The sequence below is a fragment of the Mesoplodon mirus genome, assembly GCF_964341445.2.
Source record: "Mesoplodon mirus genome assembly, chromosome: 6".
In the NCBI taxonomy this organism is placed as follows: domain Eukaryota; kingdom Metazoa; phylum Chordata; class Mammalia; order Artiodactyla; family Ziphiidae; genus Mesoplodon; species Mesoplodon mirus.
The window spans coordinates 32,284,108-32,304,456 of NC_138982.1; the positions used below are offsets into that span (position 1 = coordinate 32,284,108).

Genomic DNA, 20,349 nt, shown 5'->3' on the forward strand with positions numbered 1-20,349 from the left:
CTCTTTGTCCTCCCCTTACCCTTTACTGAGAGCACTGGGTGGGCCTCTATATTAACACCTCCACTTCCAAAAGGCAGAGATGTGTGACCTATGGGATGTGACACAGCTGAAGATCAGCAGGACACCAGCTGGTGTAGTTAGGAAGAAGAGGTAAGAACACCCACGTCCTGCTGGGAAATCTGGCCTAAAACCACTAAGGCTGTAACCCAGAGCAAGTCGAGATCTGAGAAGGCAGCTGTGTGAATGGGGTAGGGAAGTGCAAATACTGCCATGTATGTGCTTCAGACTCATCTCTGGCACTAAGAAAGACAGGGGCACAGTTAGGGACAATATTATGAAACGCAATTTCAACTCACCCCAGGTAGCTTAGTAGGAGGCCGGTAGATATGAAGCTGTCAGTGGTTCCAAATCTTCTTCAGACACCGTAAATTAGTGGGACAAGATCTTTACTCCCATCCTCTACCACGGCCACTACCACTGTCCCTCATTTTCAGATCAAGGATTCATGCACGTGACAAACTGTAGCTCACAGGTACCCATTGACTATTCAGATAAGCAACCAGTGATTTTCATCGTTTTGTCCCTTGGGTACTTGCTTGCATTTTATATGTACCCTCCTTCTCCACCACAAAACTGGGTATATCTGGGTCTCAGCATCTGGCATTAAATTATAACATGATTCTTTTCAAAAATAAATAAAAATAAGTGAGCCAATAAATCTCTTGAACTACAATGCTTTTTCTCTTATTCATCTTTTTAAATTGAAGGGGTTTTATTTTTAGATTTTACTGTCTGAAGATTTCTTACAATATTTTTAAGCATGACTGGGTATACCAAGATCTCAACATCTGGTCATAAGTTACTTGCAAAACTGTGGCATAGTTTTCTTTCTTTTGAAAAATAATTAATCTGTGATAGCTTTAATAGATATCAAATGAATAAAAACAGCTTTTATCTTAACATAGTTTCAGCAGTAAGCTTGGACTTTATCAGGCCCCATGATCAAGGATTACTCAGGAAAGTTTAGTAATTAGGTTCCCAGGATAACTCCAGGGGATGGATCCTTGGCTTGCAGGCTTATTACCAGCTTAAACTCTCATCCCACACCCCAAGTCTCCCTTGTGTTATAGAGGGCTCTCAACTTCTGGTCCTGCCTCCTCAAGGTGGCCTCCCATCTCTTCAAAGCTCTCACAGTGTCCCATCCAGAAACTGCTTCTATGCTTTCCTATGATCCAACGGTCCTCTGGTTTCATTATATCTGTGTAAGATACAGGACAGGATCCAAATCTCATCCCAGACTCCCTATTGTCAGAAAACTCATCTCCCTACCTACTCAGATTAACTCCTAATGTACCCAACCCTTAGAGGGTTTTGAGGCTGTTCCACAACAGACTGTCTCCAGTCAGAGATGGCCAGACCTTCACACCTGGTTACCCCCACAGGTACAGATCAATAAAACCCAGTCAATGGAATATTACTCAGCCATAAGAAAGAATGAAATAATGTCATTTGCAGCAACATGGATGGACCTAGAGATTATCACACTAAGTGAAGTAAGTCAGACAAAGTTCATATGGCATCACTTATATGTGGAATCTAAAAAATGATACAAATGACTTATTTACAAAACAGAAACAGATTCACAAAACAAACTTACAGTTAGAAAAGGGGAAGGGAGATAAATTAGGAGCTTGTGATTAACAGATACACACTATATACAAAATAAACAACAAGATCCTACTGTATAGCACAGGGAACAATAGTCAATATCTTGCAATAATCTATAATGGAAAAGAATCTGAAAAAGAATACACACATGCAGGACCTCCCTGGTGGCGCAGTGGTTAAGAATCCGCCTGCCAATGCAGGGGACATGGGTTTGAGCCCTGGTCCAGGAAGATCCCACATGCCGCAGAGCAACGAAGCCCGTGCGACACGACTACTGAGCCTGCGCTCTAGAGCCCATGCTCCACAACTACTGAGCCCGCGTGACACAACTACTGAATCTAGCATGCCTAGAGCCCGTTTTCCGCAATGAGAAGCCCGTGCACCACAACAAAGAGTAGCTCCCGCTCGCCGCAACTAGAGAAAGCCTGCACACAGCAACAGAGACCCAATACAAAAAATAAAAATAAATAAATAAATATTTTTAAAAAGAAAGAAACATTTGCTAAAGGTCCCTGCATCATCTACGAGGGGCCCACTGGCTCAGACTTTAAGGGACCCTGGAGAAGGGCACCGAGTTCTGGGCAGCCTCTACATCGACCAGGTTAACGGCTGTGCTCATGAGGCCCTGTTTCCTCACTGAGGAGGAAAAAGAGTACTGGATGATCTCTGCAGCCCCATCTGCTCTAGGTTTTACAACAGAAGTTTGACTGTCCTCTTTTCCTCATTGCAAACTTCCCTGTCCTGAGCATAAAGCTGGTAACTACACAGAAAGGGCTTCATGCACAGCCCTCTTAGCACCAGAGGCTCTACCTTCAGCCCTATTTTAGCCGAGGCAAACCTGCCTTTAAAATAAAGCGACTTGTGTTAATTTCTCTATCTTTTGATCTTCTGCCTCTGCTGCTTCACAAAGTCATGGCTTTAAGGCTTCGCCTTCCAAGGGAGCCATGCTCAGACATACAGAGTGTTCACTTTGATCCAGCCTCCCCTGAATACTAAAATAATGCCTCCCATCTCAGATGCAGGTTCTGTATTTTCTTTCAGGCAGCAGTAGGACACCACTACATTTTTTCTTTATCAGCCACTTTAGAGTCCAACCTCACTGTCATTTTTTTTTAATTCCTTTAAAGTTACAGGATTTATTTTCTTAATGAAAGAGCAGCCCCTACATACTTTTTTTTTGCCTTTCCAAGTAGTCTAAGAGGCTACTCTCTCACTTCAGTGATGGGGCCATAGTTCAAAGCACCTTTAGAACCATGGGGGAAACAATCAGTGCTATAAAATCACAGGCCATGCTTCCTTTCACTAATTCCTCTTTCCCTTCCTCTTCCTTCTCATACTCTTTGCTTCACTAGAATTGGTTGTGGCCCCATCAGCCTCCTTTGCACTGAGAGTGAACAGATGGCCCCCTGGCTGACACTGGCTGAGGACCCCTGACACGCTATAAGCCTGAGGGTCAGCATGGTGGCAACAGAAAACCCATCTCCCTCACTGGCTAAACCTGCAAAAAGCAATGAATCCCGCCCCTCCTCAAATAACACATAGGAAATCCCAAAAGATCATTGACATGTTTGAAATACTATTGAGAAATATATTTCAGAATATTATTTGAAATATTATTCACCATTGGATAGCTGCCCAAAGAAGTCCCCATCTAAACACTCACTCTATGTTACCCTAACACAGGACTTCTCACTAAACAGAGTGGAGATGACCACGTCTGTGCAGCTCTCGGTCAGCACCCGGAATAGCTGGGCCCACATTAACACGGAATTCTACCTGTGTGCCAACCCCAACGAGGTCTGCTTGACAAGTAAACACAGGGTCAAAGGGGAAATCAAAACCGAATGGAGGGACTTCCCTGGTGGCACAGTGGCTAAGAATCCGCCTGCCAATGCAGGGGACACGGGTTTGATCTCTGGTCCGGGAAGATCCCACGTGCCTCGGAGCAACTAAGCCCATGAGCCACAACTACTGAGCCTGTGCTCTAGAGCCTGCGAGCCACAACTACTGAGCCCGTGCGTCTAGAGCCCGTGCTCTGCAACAAGAGAAGCCACTGCAATGAGAAGTCCGCGCACTGCAATGAAGAGTAGCCCCGGCTTGCTGCAATTAGAGAAAGCCCGCGTACGGCAACAAAGACCCAATGCAGCCAAAATAAATATTAATTAATTAATTAATTTCAAACAAACAAACAAAAAAACAAATGGAGTTCACCACAGCAGCCTCCTGGAGCAGTGGAGGAAGAAGTTTGGGGCAGTCGGGAAGCTGGAGCACCAGTTTGGCAGTACGAATAGCTTCCAGCAGAGGCCAGGGCACCCAGCAGGCACTTAAGCAATCTTGATTCCTGGCTGGCTCCACCGATGGCTCCCACTGACTTGACCAGTTCTAGAATTCTGACCGGCTAAGCCAAGGTCAACAGATAATGCTAAAGCATGTTGACTTCACCCCCACCTGCCTGGGCACCTGGCCAGGTGTCATCTCACCCTGGGGGCTGTGGTCCCTCCCGGATGCCCAGGAAGGCACACAGCTCCCCTCCGGCAGCTCCTCAGGGCGGACTGAGGGGGCGGGGTCAACAGCACAGTTTAAACTCTGCCCGCTCACCAATGTCTCCTCTGCTGTTTGTTGTGGCAACTGGGCTGAGAGGACAAGGAAAGAAGTGCTGGAGGTCTGCCTCACCGTGGGGAGCCCTCAGCCGGGACACTCCTGAAGTGTTCTGGAGTGCAGCAGGGGCAGCCGACTTGGCAGCCACCTGGCCGGTGCCCAGCGGAAAGGAGGACAGGAAAGCCGAGGCGGGGACAGACACGCAACAGGGAGTGGAAGCGGCAGCCGGAGGACCTCATCACCGGAGAGGCTGGTGGAAATGTCCCAAGGTCAACAATGGTTGCTTTTATGACCACGTGTGGGGGCTATGGGTTTAGAGTTCAGGAACAACGGTTACGAGGAGAACCAGAACAAGGTGCTTCCTTCCTCCACAGAGGACATATGCAGGAGAGCCAGGGTGGATGGCACTGGGGTGAGGGTGCAGTGGCTGGGGAGAGGCCCTAGCAGGGATGAGGGAGGAAGGACACCCGGCAGGCCTCTCAGGAGGCCATTGGGGTCTCTGGAGGGGCCCGGCTTTGGTGACACAGCCAGGGGAAGGGGATGCCCACAGGACAGGGAGAAAGTACCCACATCTGGGAGAAGACTGTCCTCAGCAGTGAGTGAGCCCCCGCCCCCCACTGTCCCAGGCCCCAGCCCACGTCCCATGCCCCGCAGAACCCACATGCAGGCAGCCCACGGCGCCCACCCCTCAGCCTGGTCCAGGCTCCCGAAGTTCACCCCTTCTCCCCCCTTCACAAACCTGTTTCCCTCCAGCAGCAAATCTCATATATTCCTTAAGAGGGAAACAAATACTTATATCAAGCATATGCAGTAAATCCATTCCCTCAAAGGAACAAATGACTTATCTCTGAGCCCATTATGTGTTGCCCTTCCAGAAGGTGTATTAGTAAAAGATTCTTTGTAAATCCAAAGGAAATCAAATGCTCATGATGGAATTTCAGCAGAGGAACTTTCAGGCGGAAAGGTCCTTACACATCCCTTCCATCACACAGGAGATCTAGAGGGTGGATGCTCAGTCTAGGGTGGTGGTCCCCCCACACTTTGAGGTGTACCTTGAAGAAGAAATGGGAGTGACTGGGCCCTCTGAAGCGGGGTGGGATGGGGTGGAATCCTCACCCTGTTACAGTGCCGCGGCTAGACGTTCTCTCCCACCTGGACAGGGAGCTTCAGCAGAGAGCTAATCCCAAGGGTGCCAGCCCCACCTGAACCCACTTGCTGCTGGTAACCCGTGTGGCCACAGGACCAGGTGGGAGCTGTAGCAGGATGGTGTTCCTATTAGTAATGGTTTCTGTGTCTCTCAGGGCCTAAGCCAGTCGGTCCCAGCGGAACTGCTCTCCACCCAGCAAGCTCAGTCCACCTGCTGCCCCTCTACTCAAGGATTCTCCACCCTTGGTAAAGGGCTCAGGCACCTGTGGCTTGACCCTGACTCCACCTCCAGCTGGAGCACACTTGGCACCTCATCCTCGCCAGCCACTCTTCTGCTGGCTGCCAGCAGGAGGCACCTCCTCACCTGCTGCTCCTCCTGTGTCTCAGGCCCACATCCCACCCTGTGCCCACAGGAGCCGGGGATGCTCCGCCACACCCATTCTTTTGTCCAGCGGATTAGGCCACTTCCGGCTATAATCCTTTCACAGCTCAACCTGCATCAAGGATGGTTTCCAAAAGGACCCGAAGCCACTCACAAGAAAATACAAAACTAAACTGATTATTTAAAAACTAAATCTGTATAAAAGCTGATAATATATGGAAAATGGTTTTCTAAACTAATTTTACAAACGTATCAAGCATTACATCTGTCCCCTAAGTTTCATGACACTCATAGTAAAAAAAAAAAGGAAACAGAATGGGTCACATAATTCTCCTTGCTGTGAGGATGCAAAGGCACTTCATCAAGAAACAGTGCTAATCTCTACAGAGAGGGAACCGAACATCACATGAACAATTCTACCCATAGGGTTTTCAGAAAGAAGTGCTCACTATTTGTCCCCTTTTTAACATCAAAACTTATGAAAGTAAGAAGAATATTAAAACATGACTTGAGACTTTTGCAGGGAACTAAAGCAATGTCATTTGGGCAGGGGTCTGGAAGCTTAAATACAAGGCACAGTGGTTCTCAAGGCACCTCACCACGCATTCTGCAGTGACTAGGGGAAGAGGAAGTTTCGAGGGGGAGGGGCACTGGGAAATGTGGTGGGATTATTAAGTCTCATATGACTTGGCGGTGGGAGGACAAGAATGCTAAAATCCTACATTAAACAGAATACTCATTATAAAGAATTATCTCATCTAAAATGCTAATAGTACCCCTGCTGAGAAACAGTGGAAGGGGAATCAGTAATTAGCATGACTCTTTTAATGCCTTAAATACCAATTAAATCTTCACAGAGAGTTGACAGCAAAGACTACAAGAATGTCTGCTCTGGGAGTACAGATGAAGGGGGATGCAGGCTTCTGATGTGTCAGTCCTGCTGGTGGTGACATGCAGATCATTTTATAAAGGGATTGGAGCCTGATGAGTACTGTTGGCTAGAGAGAGAGCTGGATGATGGTGAGCTATAAGCATGCCTGTGGAAAGGGACAAACCTCTCCCGTTTTTTATTGCTTTATATGTCTAAATGAGGACACAGTTGGGACATCAAAACTGCACATCAACACATCACAGGAGAAACTAGTCTAGAGCACTGGTTTTCAAAGTGTGGTTCCCAACTAGCATCACCTGGGAACTTGTTGGAACTACCCCACACCGGCTGAATAGAAGAAACTGAGTGGGTCCAGCCAGGTGTGTTTTAACAAGTCCTCCAGGTGAGCCTGATTCAGGCTCAAGTTTGAGAACAACCAGTCTAGAAGGTTTAGGGCTGAACATGGCAATCGGTCACCAGAGATATTTTAGAAATGCTGGCTCACCCCTGTGCAGAGTCTCTATTAGACTCTGAGAGGGAGGGGGATATTGCAACATGTCTGTTGCAGGCAAATGATCAGAGGCAGAGGGTCTGAGAGGGAAGACCTAAGTGATGAGAAATGGGAGCAAAGAGTGAATTATCAGGGGCCAATTTAAGTCTCAAGTCAGATTAACCATCCTAGAAGAATTTTGTTTTTTTGAAACATAGTTGATTTACAATATTATATTAGTTTCAGGTACAGATAGTGATTTACAGCATTTACAGTGATTTGCAGCACAGTGATTTAGTATTTTTATATATTCCATTTAAAGGTATTACAAAATAATGGTTATAATTCCCTGTGCTATACAATATATCCTTGTTGCTTATCTGTTTTATACATAGTAGTTTGTATCTCTTAATCCCATACCCCTATCTTGCCCCTCTCCTCTTCCCTCTCCACATTGGTATCCACTAGGTTGTTTTCCACATTGGTGAGTCTGTTTTACTAGATATGTTTATTTGTTTTATTTTTTATATTCCACATATAAATGATAATACAGTATTTGTCTTTTTCTGTCTGACTTATTTCACTAGCATAATACACTCTAGGTCCATACACATCATTGTAAATGGCAGAATTTCATTCTTTTTTATGGCAGAGTAATATTCCATTGTATACATCTACAGCACCTTCTTTATCCATTCATCTGTTGATGGACATTTGGGTTGCTTCCATATCTTAGCTATTGTAAATAGTGCTGCTATGAACATTGGGGTGCATGTACCTTTTCAAATTAGTGTTTTCATTTCTTCCAGATATATACCCAGGAATGGAATTGCTGGATCATATGGTAGTTTTATTTTTAGTTTTGAGGAACCTCCATACTGTTTTCCATAGCGGCTGCACCAATTTACATTTCCACCAACAGTGTACAAGGATTGTCTTTTCTCCACATCCTCACCAACATTTGTTATTTGTAGACTTTTTTTTTTTTTGCTTTATAACAAATTTAATCAGTTTATTTGTAGACTTTTTGATGATAGCCATCCTGACATGTGCGAGGTGATAACTCGTTGTTTTGACTTGTATTTCTCTAATAGTGATGTTGAGCATCTTTTCATGTGCCTGTTAGCCATCACTATCTCTTCTTTGGAAAAAAGTCTATTCAAGTCTTCTGCCCATTTCTTCTTTGGATTGTTTTTTTTATATATTGAGTTGTATGAGCCGTTTGTATATTTTAGATATTAATCCCTTGTTAGTTGCATCATTTGCAAATATTTTCTCCCATTCAGTAGATTGTCTTTTTGTTTTGTTGATGGTTTCCTTTGCTGTGCAAAAGTTTTAAGTTTAATTAGTCCCATTTGTTTATTTTTGCTTTTATTTCTTTTGCATGAGGAGCTAGATCCCCCAAAATATTGCCACAATTTATGTCAAAGAGTGTTCTGCCTATGTTCTCCTCTAGGAGTTTTATGGTTTCATGTCTTATATTTAGGTCTTTAACCCTTTTTGAGTTTATTTTTGTATATGGTGTGAGGAAATGTTCTAAACTCATTCTTTTACATGTAGCTGTCCAGTTTTCCCAGCACCACTTACTGAAGAGACTATCTTTCCTCCACTGTATATTCTTGCCTCCTTTGCTGTAGATAAAGTGACCACAGGTGTGCTGGTTTATTTCTTTGTAGAAGGATTTTGTTTTTAATCAAACTTGTACTTCTCTTTGAATAGCCAATATATTTATATGATTCAAAATTCAAAAGATTCAAAGGGTATGCAGTAAAAGGTCTTTCACTCTCCCCTGCTCCTAGGTATTCAGCTCCAACTTCCCTTCCTCAGAATCAGCCGTGTCATTAGTGTCTTCTAGGGATATGTTATAAAAATACATATATGTTTTTGTCCCCACTTTCTTTCTTAAAAACAAATGATAGCATATGACATACTGTTTTGTACCTTGCTTTTTTCACTTAATATATTTTGGGGATTATTCCATATTAGACACATCAAGAACCACCTAGAAGACTTCCAGGTATCTGGAAACATACAACACCCCAGAGACATGTGTGCCTTCCCTAAAGAGAAGGAGCATCTGCTAGGCATTACATGATTCTTGTGCATTTCTTAGTGAACCCCCTATAGAGAAATTGTCCTGAAATTCTCGGTTTGGAGAACTCTCCTCAGGCCCTACTTGTATGCTGTGTTATAATAGAAGGAGGTAATATGGAAACTCTGAGGTCATTAAAGTCCAAGAATAACACTACCAGATAACATTAGCAACTAGTGGGTCAGACACCCTATGATACACAGTAGAGGAAAGCTTGAACCCTGGAGAGAACTCAAAGCAATGAGAGGACTTGAACTTTTTGTCTGTAAGACTAATAACCATAAAACACATTTTATCTGTAGGAATTCACAAAACACATGAAAGGATAAAGACATGAACTAGTGAAGAATACTTAGGTCAGTTTTCAACACTTAGAATCAGATATATAACAGAATAAAATAATATATATATATAATCTCTATCCTTCTACGAGCTTCAGTTACAGTAACAGTTCCTTCAGAATTACTTTTTGTTCTGTCTGTCCTTCAGCACTATCAGTAAGATGAGTGATGTTGAGCACATTTTCATATACCTATTGGCCACTTGGATGTCATTTTTGGAAAAATGTCTATTCAGGTCCCTTGCTCATTTTTTAATTGGGTTATGATATCTTTGTGGTGGGTTTTTGTTTGTTTTGTTTTTGCTTTTGAGCTATATGAGTTCTTTATATATTTTAGATATTAATCCCTTTTTAGATATATGGCTTGCAGATATTTTCTCCCATTCTGTATGTTGCCTTTTCATTTTGTTGATGGTTACCTTTGCTGAGCAAAAGCTTTTTAGTTTGATATAGTCCCACTTGTTATTTTTGCTCTTGTTGCCTGAGTTTTTGGTGTTATATCTAAAAAATCATTGCCAAGACCAATGTCAAGGAGCTTTTTTCTTACGTTTTCTTCTAAGAGTTTTAAAGTTTCAGGTCTTCTGTTTAAGTCTTTAATCCATTTTGATTTGACTTTTGTGTATAGTATAAGGGTCTAATTTCATTCTTTTGCATATTGATATGCAAAATTTTCCCAACACCATTTGTTGAAGAGACTCTTCTTTCTCCATTGTGTATTCTTGGACCCCTTGTCAAAGATTAGTTGACTGTATATGTGTGAGTTTATTTCTGGGCTCTCTATTCTGTTCCACTGACACATGTCTGTTTTAATGCCAGTACCATACTGTTTTGATTAGTATAGCTTTGTAATATAGTTTGAAATCAGGACTTGTTAATGCCTCCAGCTTTGTTCTTCTTTCTCAAGAGTGCTTTGGCTACTCAGAGTCTTCTGTGGTTCCATACTAATTTTAGGATTGTTTGTTCTATTTCTGTGAAAAATGTCATTGGAATTTTGATAGGGATTGCATTGCATCTGTAGATCTCTTTGGGTAGTACAGATGATTTAACAATATTAATTCTTCCAATCCATGAACACGAGCTATCTTTCCATTTATTTGTGTCTTATTCAATTTCTTTCATCAATGTCTTATAGTGTTCAGTGTATAGGTCTTCCACCTTAGTTAAATTTATTCATATGTATTTTATTCTTTCTAATGCTATTGTAAATGGGATTGTTTTCTTAATTTCTTTTTAGGATAGTTTATTGTTGGTGCCTCCAGCTTCTGACACAGGTTTTAATGAAGACGAGTTCCTTCTGCAGGGAGGCACCCCTTTCCAAAGGCCACATCAATTCAGAGAGAAAAACCAAAACAAAAGCCCCACAGCAAGAGACAGGAAGGAAGGGAAGCTTTTCAAACTCCCTGTCCCTCTCCTCCATAGCACACAATAGCTGAGTCCTCTACTGGAGAATCATGGCTCCAAAAGAATCCCTCTGACCTGGTGTTTTCTGGTTTTAAAGCCTCCATTTGAGCACTGTCACTATGGCGACAAGTCTGGGATGCTCTACTCTAAGTGAGGAAGCTTATCCTTCAAATATGCTTCTTGAGTTAGCAACAAAGGAATTCACTGAACCTCAACTAATCTCATATTCTCCTGGGAGACCTCTCTCAAGAGGCACTTTTCTCCCCTTGCCCTCACAAACCTCCCAGATTTACACTGTTCACCCAACAAACACATTTACAGAGATTTACAGTTTACTTTCACCCACATCACCTCAATCAAGCCCTGAGGAGTCCTCTTCAGTCACATGAGCCTCTTCTACAACAACTTAACAAAACAAGGCCCTTGGTTTTAGGGAGCCCTTCCCCGGAAGGCTAGCAGACACAGGCCCTGCAGCTGAGATGGGACAGAGGAAGGAGGAGTGGGAGCGTGGGGAGCTTTACCCACATGGCTTTTTCTTTTCCAGAGGGAAGAATCTGCAGTGGCTTCTAGCCCTGGGAGGCCTGATGTCCACTCCCCTGAAGCTCTTCTCAGTCTGTTCCAGGCTGTTGTTCTGCCTTGGCTTATGTTCTACATCATTCCCAGCCCCAGCTGTTCCAAGAGTGGCTGTCGGCTCTGGGGAATTTATCCTCCCTGACTTCAGAGGGGTCTTCCTTAAATATGAGTTCTTAGAGTCTGCCCTGGCTTCCTATAACATAGGTGTAAAAGGAAAACTCTCCTTTACTTTTCTCTGCTCTGTGATGACATTCTGCTTCACTTCTGGTCACCAAATGTGTAGAGGTTTGCCCCTCACCAAGCAATTCTCTGCAACACCAGCTGAGTGTCCTACAATTTAATTCAATTCTGACACTATCTACCTGGAGAGAGCATCAGATCCCACAGACTGCCCCCACTTCAGATGCCAACTGCAAGTCCAGGTTGTTACCTGGACTTCTGACTCACTGGCTATAAATCAGAGGCTCCCACGACTCCCCTCCTCGAGTTTGATCACTTGCTAGGACAGCTCACAGAATTCAAGAAAACAGTTTACTTATTAGATTAACAGTTTATCACAATGGATATTAAAGAACATGAATGAACAGTCAGGTGAAGAGATACATAGGGTGAGGTCCGGAAGAGTCCCAAGCAAAGGGGCTTCTGTCTCATGGAGTCTGGGGTATACCAGAAAGCTGGGGTATACCCAAAAGCTCTCCAAACACCATCTTTTTGGGTTTTTATGGCGGCTTCCTGTCATAGGCACAAATGAATACATCACTGGCCATTGGTGATTAAGTCAATCTCTAGCCCTTCTCCCCTCCCCAGAGGTCAGGAGGTGGAACTGAAAGTTCCAACTCTCTAATCACCTGGCTGGCTCTGCTGGCAACTATCCCCCTTCCTATGGTTTTCCAGGGGCTTTCCACAAATCACCTCATTAATATAAACTCAGTGGTTGAAACAGGCTTGTTATGAATAACAAAAAACACCCATTTCATCTTTATGCTCTAGTGCTACTTAAGGAGTTAGGAACAAAAGATGTCCATATAGCTCTTATCACTTAAGAAATTACAAAGGTTTTAAGAGCTATTTCCAGGAAACATGACAAATCTATTACATCAGCGTATCACAATAGGCCTACCTCTTATTAGCTTTATAACCTTGGGGAAGCGATTTAACCTTTCTAAGCCTGTTACCTCTTCTGTAAGATGGGGGCAATTACATCTATCTAGATGGTTCTGATAAGGACTGAGGACACAGATACATTCTACAATTCTTAGTTCCCTCCCATCCCAGCCCACTCTGCCCTCAGCGGGTAGGCAATCTCAAATCCTAAGGAGGTTCATAACAAAGAGACAAAATGATGTACCAACCTCGCATTGGCCTCTCTACCTTGTGTCTTTGGTCCCCTAAACCATTTCTGGGTGATATGTAATTCTTTTCCTCTGGTTTTCAAAACAAACAAATAAGGGAGGCTGTTCAACCTCATTTGTCTTTATTATGAGAGGCAATGAAGTAGGAACAAAGATCATCCTAGGAGATAAAACTTCTGGGTTCCAGTCCTCCCTGCTCACTGAGTTCCTCAGCCTCTCTGGTCTCCAGGAGTTTCTTTTTAAATACCTTACCTGTCTTACCTCCCAGAGGAAAGGGGCTGGATAGGGTGCTCTGTTAGAGCCCCTTCCTGCTCTAAGATCTCCGAACTTTAAGGGAGTACCAAACATGAAACGGGAATAAATCAGACTTACCAGAGAGACTGGTCTTGCCCTCTAGGAGTGTTCTAAAGTGTTCTAAACTCCACCCCCACTTCTTAAAATAAACATTTCATTTGTTTATGGGAATAATTTTAGATTTTTAGAAAAGTTGCTAAGATGATGCAGAGAGTTCCTTTAACCAATTTCCCCTAATTTTAACATCTTATATTACCATGGTACATTTATTTGTCAGAGCTACAAAACCAACATTGGTACATTATTTACTAAATTCCAGATTTTATTTGGATTTCACCAATTTTTCTACTAATGTCTTTTTTTCTGCTCCTGGATCCAATCCAGGATACCTCATTGCATTTAGGATAAAACAACTTTCAAATGGTGAAAGATTTCCAACATAGAGACAAACAGATCTTCAATAAAAAGAACATCAGATACACTTGAGGCTATTTTTGAGCCCTCTCTTCCCATTTTCAAGCCCTTTCCTTTCTCCCTAGAGAAGCAGCATCACAAACTCATTGTTTATCATTCCCTGGCATGTTTGCATGGATTCCTAAAAAGAAAATATAAGCATAAACACTATTTATTATTGTTTTTCAGACTTTAAAACTTATATAAATAGTATTCTTTTCATATCCTTCCATACCCTGCTTCTTTCATTCAACTATGTTTTTGAGATCCATCTGTTAAGAAATATAGCGATAGTTCTTTTTGCTCCCGTGCATAAGATGTATAGCATCTCATTCTATGAGTACAACACTATTATCATTCTCCTACTGATGGACACTTAAACCGTTTCTTTCTTTTCTTTTCTTTTTTTTTTTTTTTTTTTGCTGCAATAGACATTTTAATGCATTTGCTGAAACATAAGAAAGATTCTCCATCTAGGACTAGAATTTCTGCCTTAAAAGGTGTAACCAGCTTTCTGTTGGAGATGACCTCCCCATAATAACATGACTCTCGCAAAGGATATCATTCATCCCTCTCCAGAAGAGGAGAAGAAGAAACACAAGAAGTGCCTGGTACAGAGCCCCAATTCCTATTTCATGGATGTGAAATGCCCAGGTTGCTATAAAATCACCACTGTCTTTAGCCATGCACAAACAGTAGTTTTGTGTCTTGGCTGCTCTATTGTCCTCTGCCAGCCTACAGGAGGAAAAGCAAGGCTTACAGAAGGATGCTCCTTCAGAGGGAAGCAGCACTAAAAGCACCCAGAATCAAGATGAATGGAAAACCATCCCAATAAACGCATTTTGGATACATCCTGTTTATTGTCTTGTTTTACTGCTAGGAAGTTCCTACCTCACGTATTCAGGGGCAACTCTAGAGTCAGCTGGGGCAATCTGTGAAATCAAATGAAGGCAGATTCCAAGTCAAAAGTCCACAGGGCTGAATATAAGGACTCCTTACCTAGAAAGAGGAAAGCTGTTGATGCCAACACCGCAAAGAGGGTAAAGAGGAAAATCTGGTAAGAACCCATGAACTTCTGGAGGACACCTGAATCTTCACACTGATCTACACATTGGCAGAATAAAAGAAGATAATAGTTATTTAATACATCCAGGACAGACGCTGCATTTAAAATCTTGTGTGGTCCTAAGAGTATCTAGCTGAAGCACTCAAAACCTAGCCCTCTAAGAAATTCTTTTGCTTTTTACCAGAGAAAAAGGGGTGAACTGTACTTGGCTCCTCTACCTCTTTTTGGCTTTTTACCTCTCTAACGTAATAAACTACAATTATTGAGCCTCTCATTTCTTTTTAGCTTATAAAAGAATATTTCAATTCTCTGCCACTTTAAAATGCCTGTTACCTTTCCTGTGCACTTTAACTCCAGGTAACATGCTTCCCTTCACCAAGTTTGTGACAATGTACAGTGATTCAACTTCTACTTTTAATCCCTCTAACCTAAAACATTTCCTTGGATCACCAATGACCTCTTATATCCAGGGGCCACTTGTCCTTTTTTATTCAGGTGTCATTTCTAGGTAACATTCTGATTTGTATATAACCTTGTCCTCAATAAATCTTCAGACTTGTGTCTTTGAAGCATTAAAAAAAAAAAAAAAGGTGTAACTAAATTGTTTCTTAAAGCTGTTGTACTGATCTACACTCCTTTCAGAAGTGAATGAGTCTGTTGCTCCACGTCCTCATCCATACTTGGAAGGGCATTCATTTTATAAATTAATTTGGTGACAATTGGCATCTTTATAATGAGTCTTCCAGTTCATGAACACTGCCTTTTTTCCCATTTATTAAGACTTTTTTCTTTTCAGTAATTGTAATTTCTCCAAAAATTTCTTGTACATATTTTGGTTAGGCATACTACTAGGTATCTTGAAGCTTTTATTACTATTGAAAATGGGATCCTTTATTTATTAATTTTTCTAATTGGTTATTACCAGTGAATAAGATTTCTATATGTTGATTTTGTGTCTAGGGAAACTGGCAAGCTCTTACTATATATTTTCTACTTAAAAAAACTCAAGAAAATCATAATGTATGCAAATAAGGACATATCTTTCCAACATTCACAACATTTTTCTTATCTTGTTGCATTGGCTAGAATCGCCTGTACAATGCTGAATATAAATGGTGAGAAAGGGCATCTTTATCTTTTTCATGTCTTTACTGAAAAGAAGCCTAGAGTCTTATTGTTAAGGATAGTTTTTGCTGGAATATTTTGATAGATGCTCTTTATCACGTTAAGGAAACTCCCTTCTAAGTTTCCTGAGAAGTCTACTCAATCATGAACAAGCACTAAATTCTGACAACTACTTTTTCTGTTTCTTACAGATTGTAGGTATTATTGATCTGTTAACATGATTTATTACATTAACATATTTTCTGATGTTGGATCATTCTTAATTTCATGCATAAACTCTACTTAGAATGTAAATATTTGAAACAGATTTGCAAATATTCCATAAGCATCTATGTTTATAAATTGGACTGTTTTATAATTTTCCTTTCTTGTATTCTTCTTGTCTGGTTTGGGTATTTAGGTTATATTATCATTGTAAAAGTAGATAGCTTTTCCTAATTTCCTATTCTCTTAAACAGTTTGTTAATATTAGGATTATCTACTTCTTAGAAGTTGAATAAAGTACAGATGTAAACCACCTAAGCCTGATATTTTGGAGAGATGAGGTCTTGGTTATCAGCTTAAGTTCTTTAATGATTTTTGCTTTTTGGTATTTTCTATATTTTTTCAAGTAGTTTTGGCAAATTATATTATCTAGAAAACTATGTCTTTTCCCAATCCAAATTTTGTCATAAAATTCTTCAGAGTATAATCTTATGATTTTTATTATCTATTACGCATCTGTAGTTATAGTTCCCTTTCTTACAAAATATTATTTGTAGCTCTTTTTTGAAAAAAAAACTTAACTAGGGATTTATCTATTTTATAACTTTTTGATCCTCTAAATTGCTTTCTATTTCATTTTATTTGTCCTCTTAGTTTCCTTACTTCTACTTTTCTAAAGGCTTATTTTCTTCCTTGTCTATCTTCTTGAGATGGACATGTATAGACAGTATTAGTCATCTAAACAATATGTATTATCCCTTTGTTCTTTATTAGCATAACCGCTATTAAGTTTGGGAAAGCAATATGCCAAGCTAAAAGACAAACAAATTATGTTTTTCAGACTCCCCTGCAGCTAGGAAATGCCATATGACACACCTGTTACCAATGACATATAAGTGGAACTTACTGGGTAGGGCTTCCAGGAAAACTCTTTAATTACAGATAGCAGACTCAGCTGGTACATGCCTCTTTCATAACCTGTCCTTTTCTTCCTCATCATGTTTGGAATGTGCATACAAAACTGGAAGTAGAGCAGCCACCTTACAACCATGAGGCAGCTAGCATGAGTATGAAAGCTAAGTTTAGATGAGTCAAAAGGTAGAAGAGCCTGGGCTATCATGGCATCATGGAACCTCTATATCTGATTTGAACTGTCTACCTCCAAATGAAATTAAGTCCCCCATAAAACTGTGTTCCTCTGAGACAGGAGGGAAGAGGGCAGGGCACAACCATTAAAAGAATGATACAACCATTAAGAACAGAATATGATAAACTGGTTAGAACCTATTAGGCCCTAGATGGTGGAAGATTTGACTTCCAGTAGACCTTGATCTTCATTATACACTCACTGTAATAATTAGCATGCTAAATGACATACCCACAGGCGCCATGACAGTTCCAAGGCCAACCATAAAAGGCCAAAAAGTGGGCAGTGGCCCAATTCCTGGAAATCCCTGCCCCTTCCCCAACATAGTTGGAATACTTCCAATTTATTAGCCTATGAAATTACCCAGCCCACAAAAACTAACCATCCCATATTTGGGGGCTGCTCTTGCCTTTTGAGACAACACTATATTCTGTCTATGGTATGTGTATCTCTCTAAATAAATCCATTTCTTACCTATCACTTTGTCTCTCACTGAATTCTTTCTGCTACGAGACATAAAGAACCTAAGCTTCATTAAATCCTGAGACCAGGTGTGCGATTTCAATGAAAAGACAGTGGGTTCAAGTCCCAGTCTAAATTTTGGCTGGGTTTGAGTCCCATCTGAGGTGTGATTGGGTTCAAGTCCCAATCTGAGGTGTGCGGTTTCACCTCTGCAAAGTTTATGATTAACCTCTCCAACCAAAACTTTATTTCCTTTTTTATCCTGCACCAGTTTCCCTCAGGATTGAGAAGTATCACAGAAAAGGGGGGACTGAAACCGAGCAGGACCCTGCAGCGCCCTCCTGGGTACAAAAGCCTTTCTGTGTCCCATTTCTTGTTTGTAGAAAAAGTCTTTAGTCTCCTAAGCCTTCCCTGATTTCCAAAGAGCAGAGCCAGTTATGAATTAGGGAAGTGAGGGAATGCAGAAACAAAGGAAAGGCAGTCAAGAAACAAAGTTCAGCAATCAGAGTCCTAGTTCCTCTTCAAGGGATATAAGTAACCATCTGATGCATATCTTTGAGTTGTTCTGCAGGAACCAAGACTCCCACCCAGGTGGAGGATGGTGACTACATGCTGACCACAAGCACAGAGACCCCAGACTGGTTGGAACCAGAAGGTTGGTGATTAAGATTCCTGAAACACAACAAACACTGTTTCCTCACCACCAACCAATCAGAAGAAAATCATGCCCTCCACAACCTTCAGCCCAAATGTTGCCTTTAAAAACCTTATAGTCCAGACAGCCAGGAAGATGGATCTGAGAAAAACCTATGTCTCATATCTTCTTGGTTGGCACCCTCTTATCAATAAACTGCTCCAAACTCTGATGTTTCAGTTTGTTTGGCCTCACTGTGCGTCGGTACAGGAACTTTAGTTTGACAAAACAAACTTCTTGTTACATGACAAGGTTGAACCTCTAGGTCATTTAACCCATGATCATTTACACACAGCCAAATACTATTTTAAATAATACAATATTCAACTATCTTTCATTTTTTTAATTTTTAATAAATGTATTTAAGGTCATAAATTTTCCTGAAAGAAAAGCTTTCTTGACTAAACTGAGAGATCAACTGTGATGGTCCAGACCAGAAAGACCACCTAGCCAACCCAAAAAGTAGTGATATAAATGAAAATGGCCATGGTTTAAGTCCCTAAATTTGGGGGTGGTCTGTTATACAGTAAAAGCTAATTAATACAGAAATTGGTTTCAAGAGTGGGGTGCTGCCATAACAAAATCCTAAAACATGTGGTGTTGGCTTTGGAATAGGGCAGTGACTAGAAAATCAGTAAGGAAACAGACTGCAAAGGTTGCAAAAATGAAAAAACAAACAAACAAACAAACCCAAAAACCCACCTGCTGTAGAAGGTCTGGAAAATGATGACTCATACTATGTAGAGACAGAATAGTTGGTAAAACTGAAGTTGACAATAACTTGAGAGGAAAAAAAATGAACCTAATGAACTTTTGGTTACAGCTAAGTAGATCTCAAGAGAGAATTTGGAAAGTGCCACTTGGGTACTCTTAACTGCATATGATAAAATATGGCAAGACAGAAGAATGGGCAAAAGAAGGAAATGTTCAGTTTGCAACCAGAATTTAGATGGAATACAGAGGGCCCAGGGCCTGCTGTGTTGGAAAATAAAACTCTCATCTCCAGTCTCCCCATATCTGAATAGTCTTCAAGTAAAAGATTCTCAAAGTAAAAGGAGACCTTAGGACAAAGAGAAAAGCAAGGGTATGGCCACTTGTTAGGACCTCTGAAAGATTTAAGAAAGTGCCTAGTATACTTTCTCAACTAGACAAAAAGGCATGACAGACGCCTAATCCCAAATCACAGTGAATAAATCTAGAGAAAAAATAACTGTGGGTATAGCTTTTGTTGAATAAAGTAGACTATAATCTGTTACACCAAAAGCCCAAAATGTTAAAAAAACAAAAACAAAACAAAACTATACCAGCAAAAGCACCATCAGCTTGGACTAGAGGGAACTAAGATTGATTCAACTGCAAAGACGTCTCTAGGCTCTCAACTACCTATGGGCAGGAAGCCAGAGGAGAAAGCTGCTGAACTGTTAACATGGCCATTTCTTATGGAAAGGAAAGATTTCTCAAGATGGGGAACCAAGGGACTACAGAATGGAGTCTAGGGCCTTGGAGAACAATGGAATGGGAAGGCACTCCCAGGAAGCAGAACTGAGCCCTAACCAAGGGCCTAGGGGGAATTTTAGACCAGTGATTTTACGTACCCTCTGATCTTCCCCCTTTTGAAGGGATGCGTCTATTCAGTTAACCTGCCTCTGTCTCACCACTGCATGTCAGGTGTGCAGGGAGAAGGTGACTTGTCATTGTAATTCACAGATTTCTGAATCAAGAGGCGCCTTACCCAAGGAGCCACATCTAAGGATCCTCATTCATCCTGATGTGATAAGATCGTGAGATTGTAATCTCATCCTTCCAGCCTGATGCTGTATGTAGGATGAGACATGTAAAGTGGGAGAAATGTGAATAATTTGTGGCCAAGGAGCAAACTGTGGTAGATTCTAAAAGCAGCCATACACGTATATACAATGGAATATTACTCAGCCATAAAAAGAAACAAAATTGAGTTATTTGTAGGGAGGTGGATGGACCTAGAGTCTGTC

The 20,349-nt window shown here is 41.4% G+C and overlaps 2 protein-coding genes across 4 annotated transcripts in view; one reads left to right on the plus strand and one right to left on the minus strand.

Annotated features, from left to right (window-relative positions):
* Window positions 1-20,349, minus strand: part of MYLK (myosin light chain kinase) — a 287,208-nt gene that overhangs the window by 223,019 nt on the left and 43,840 nt on the right. The window lies entirely within an intron of this gene.
* Window positions 14,203-14,559, plus strand: LOC309806781 (small ribosomal subunit protein eS27-like; the record flags this gene model as incomplete). Its single annotated transcript, XM_082625743.1, has 1 exon — window positions 14,203-14,559. One exon carries the CDS (start codon window positions 14,203-14,205, stop codon window positions 14,452-14,454), a length of 252 nt encoding a protein of 83 aa, XP_082481869.1. The 3' UTR covers window positions 14,455-14,559.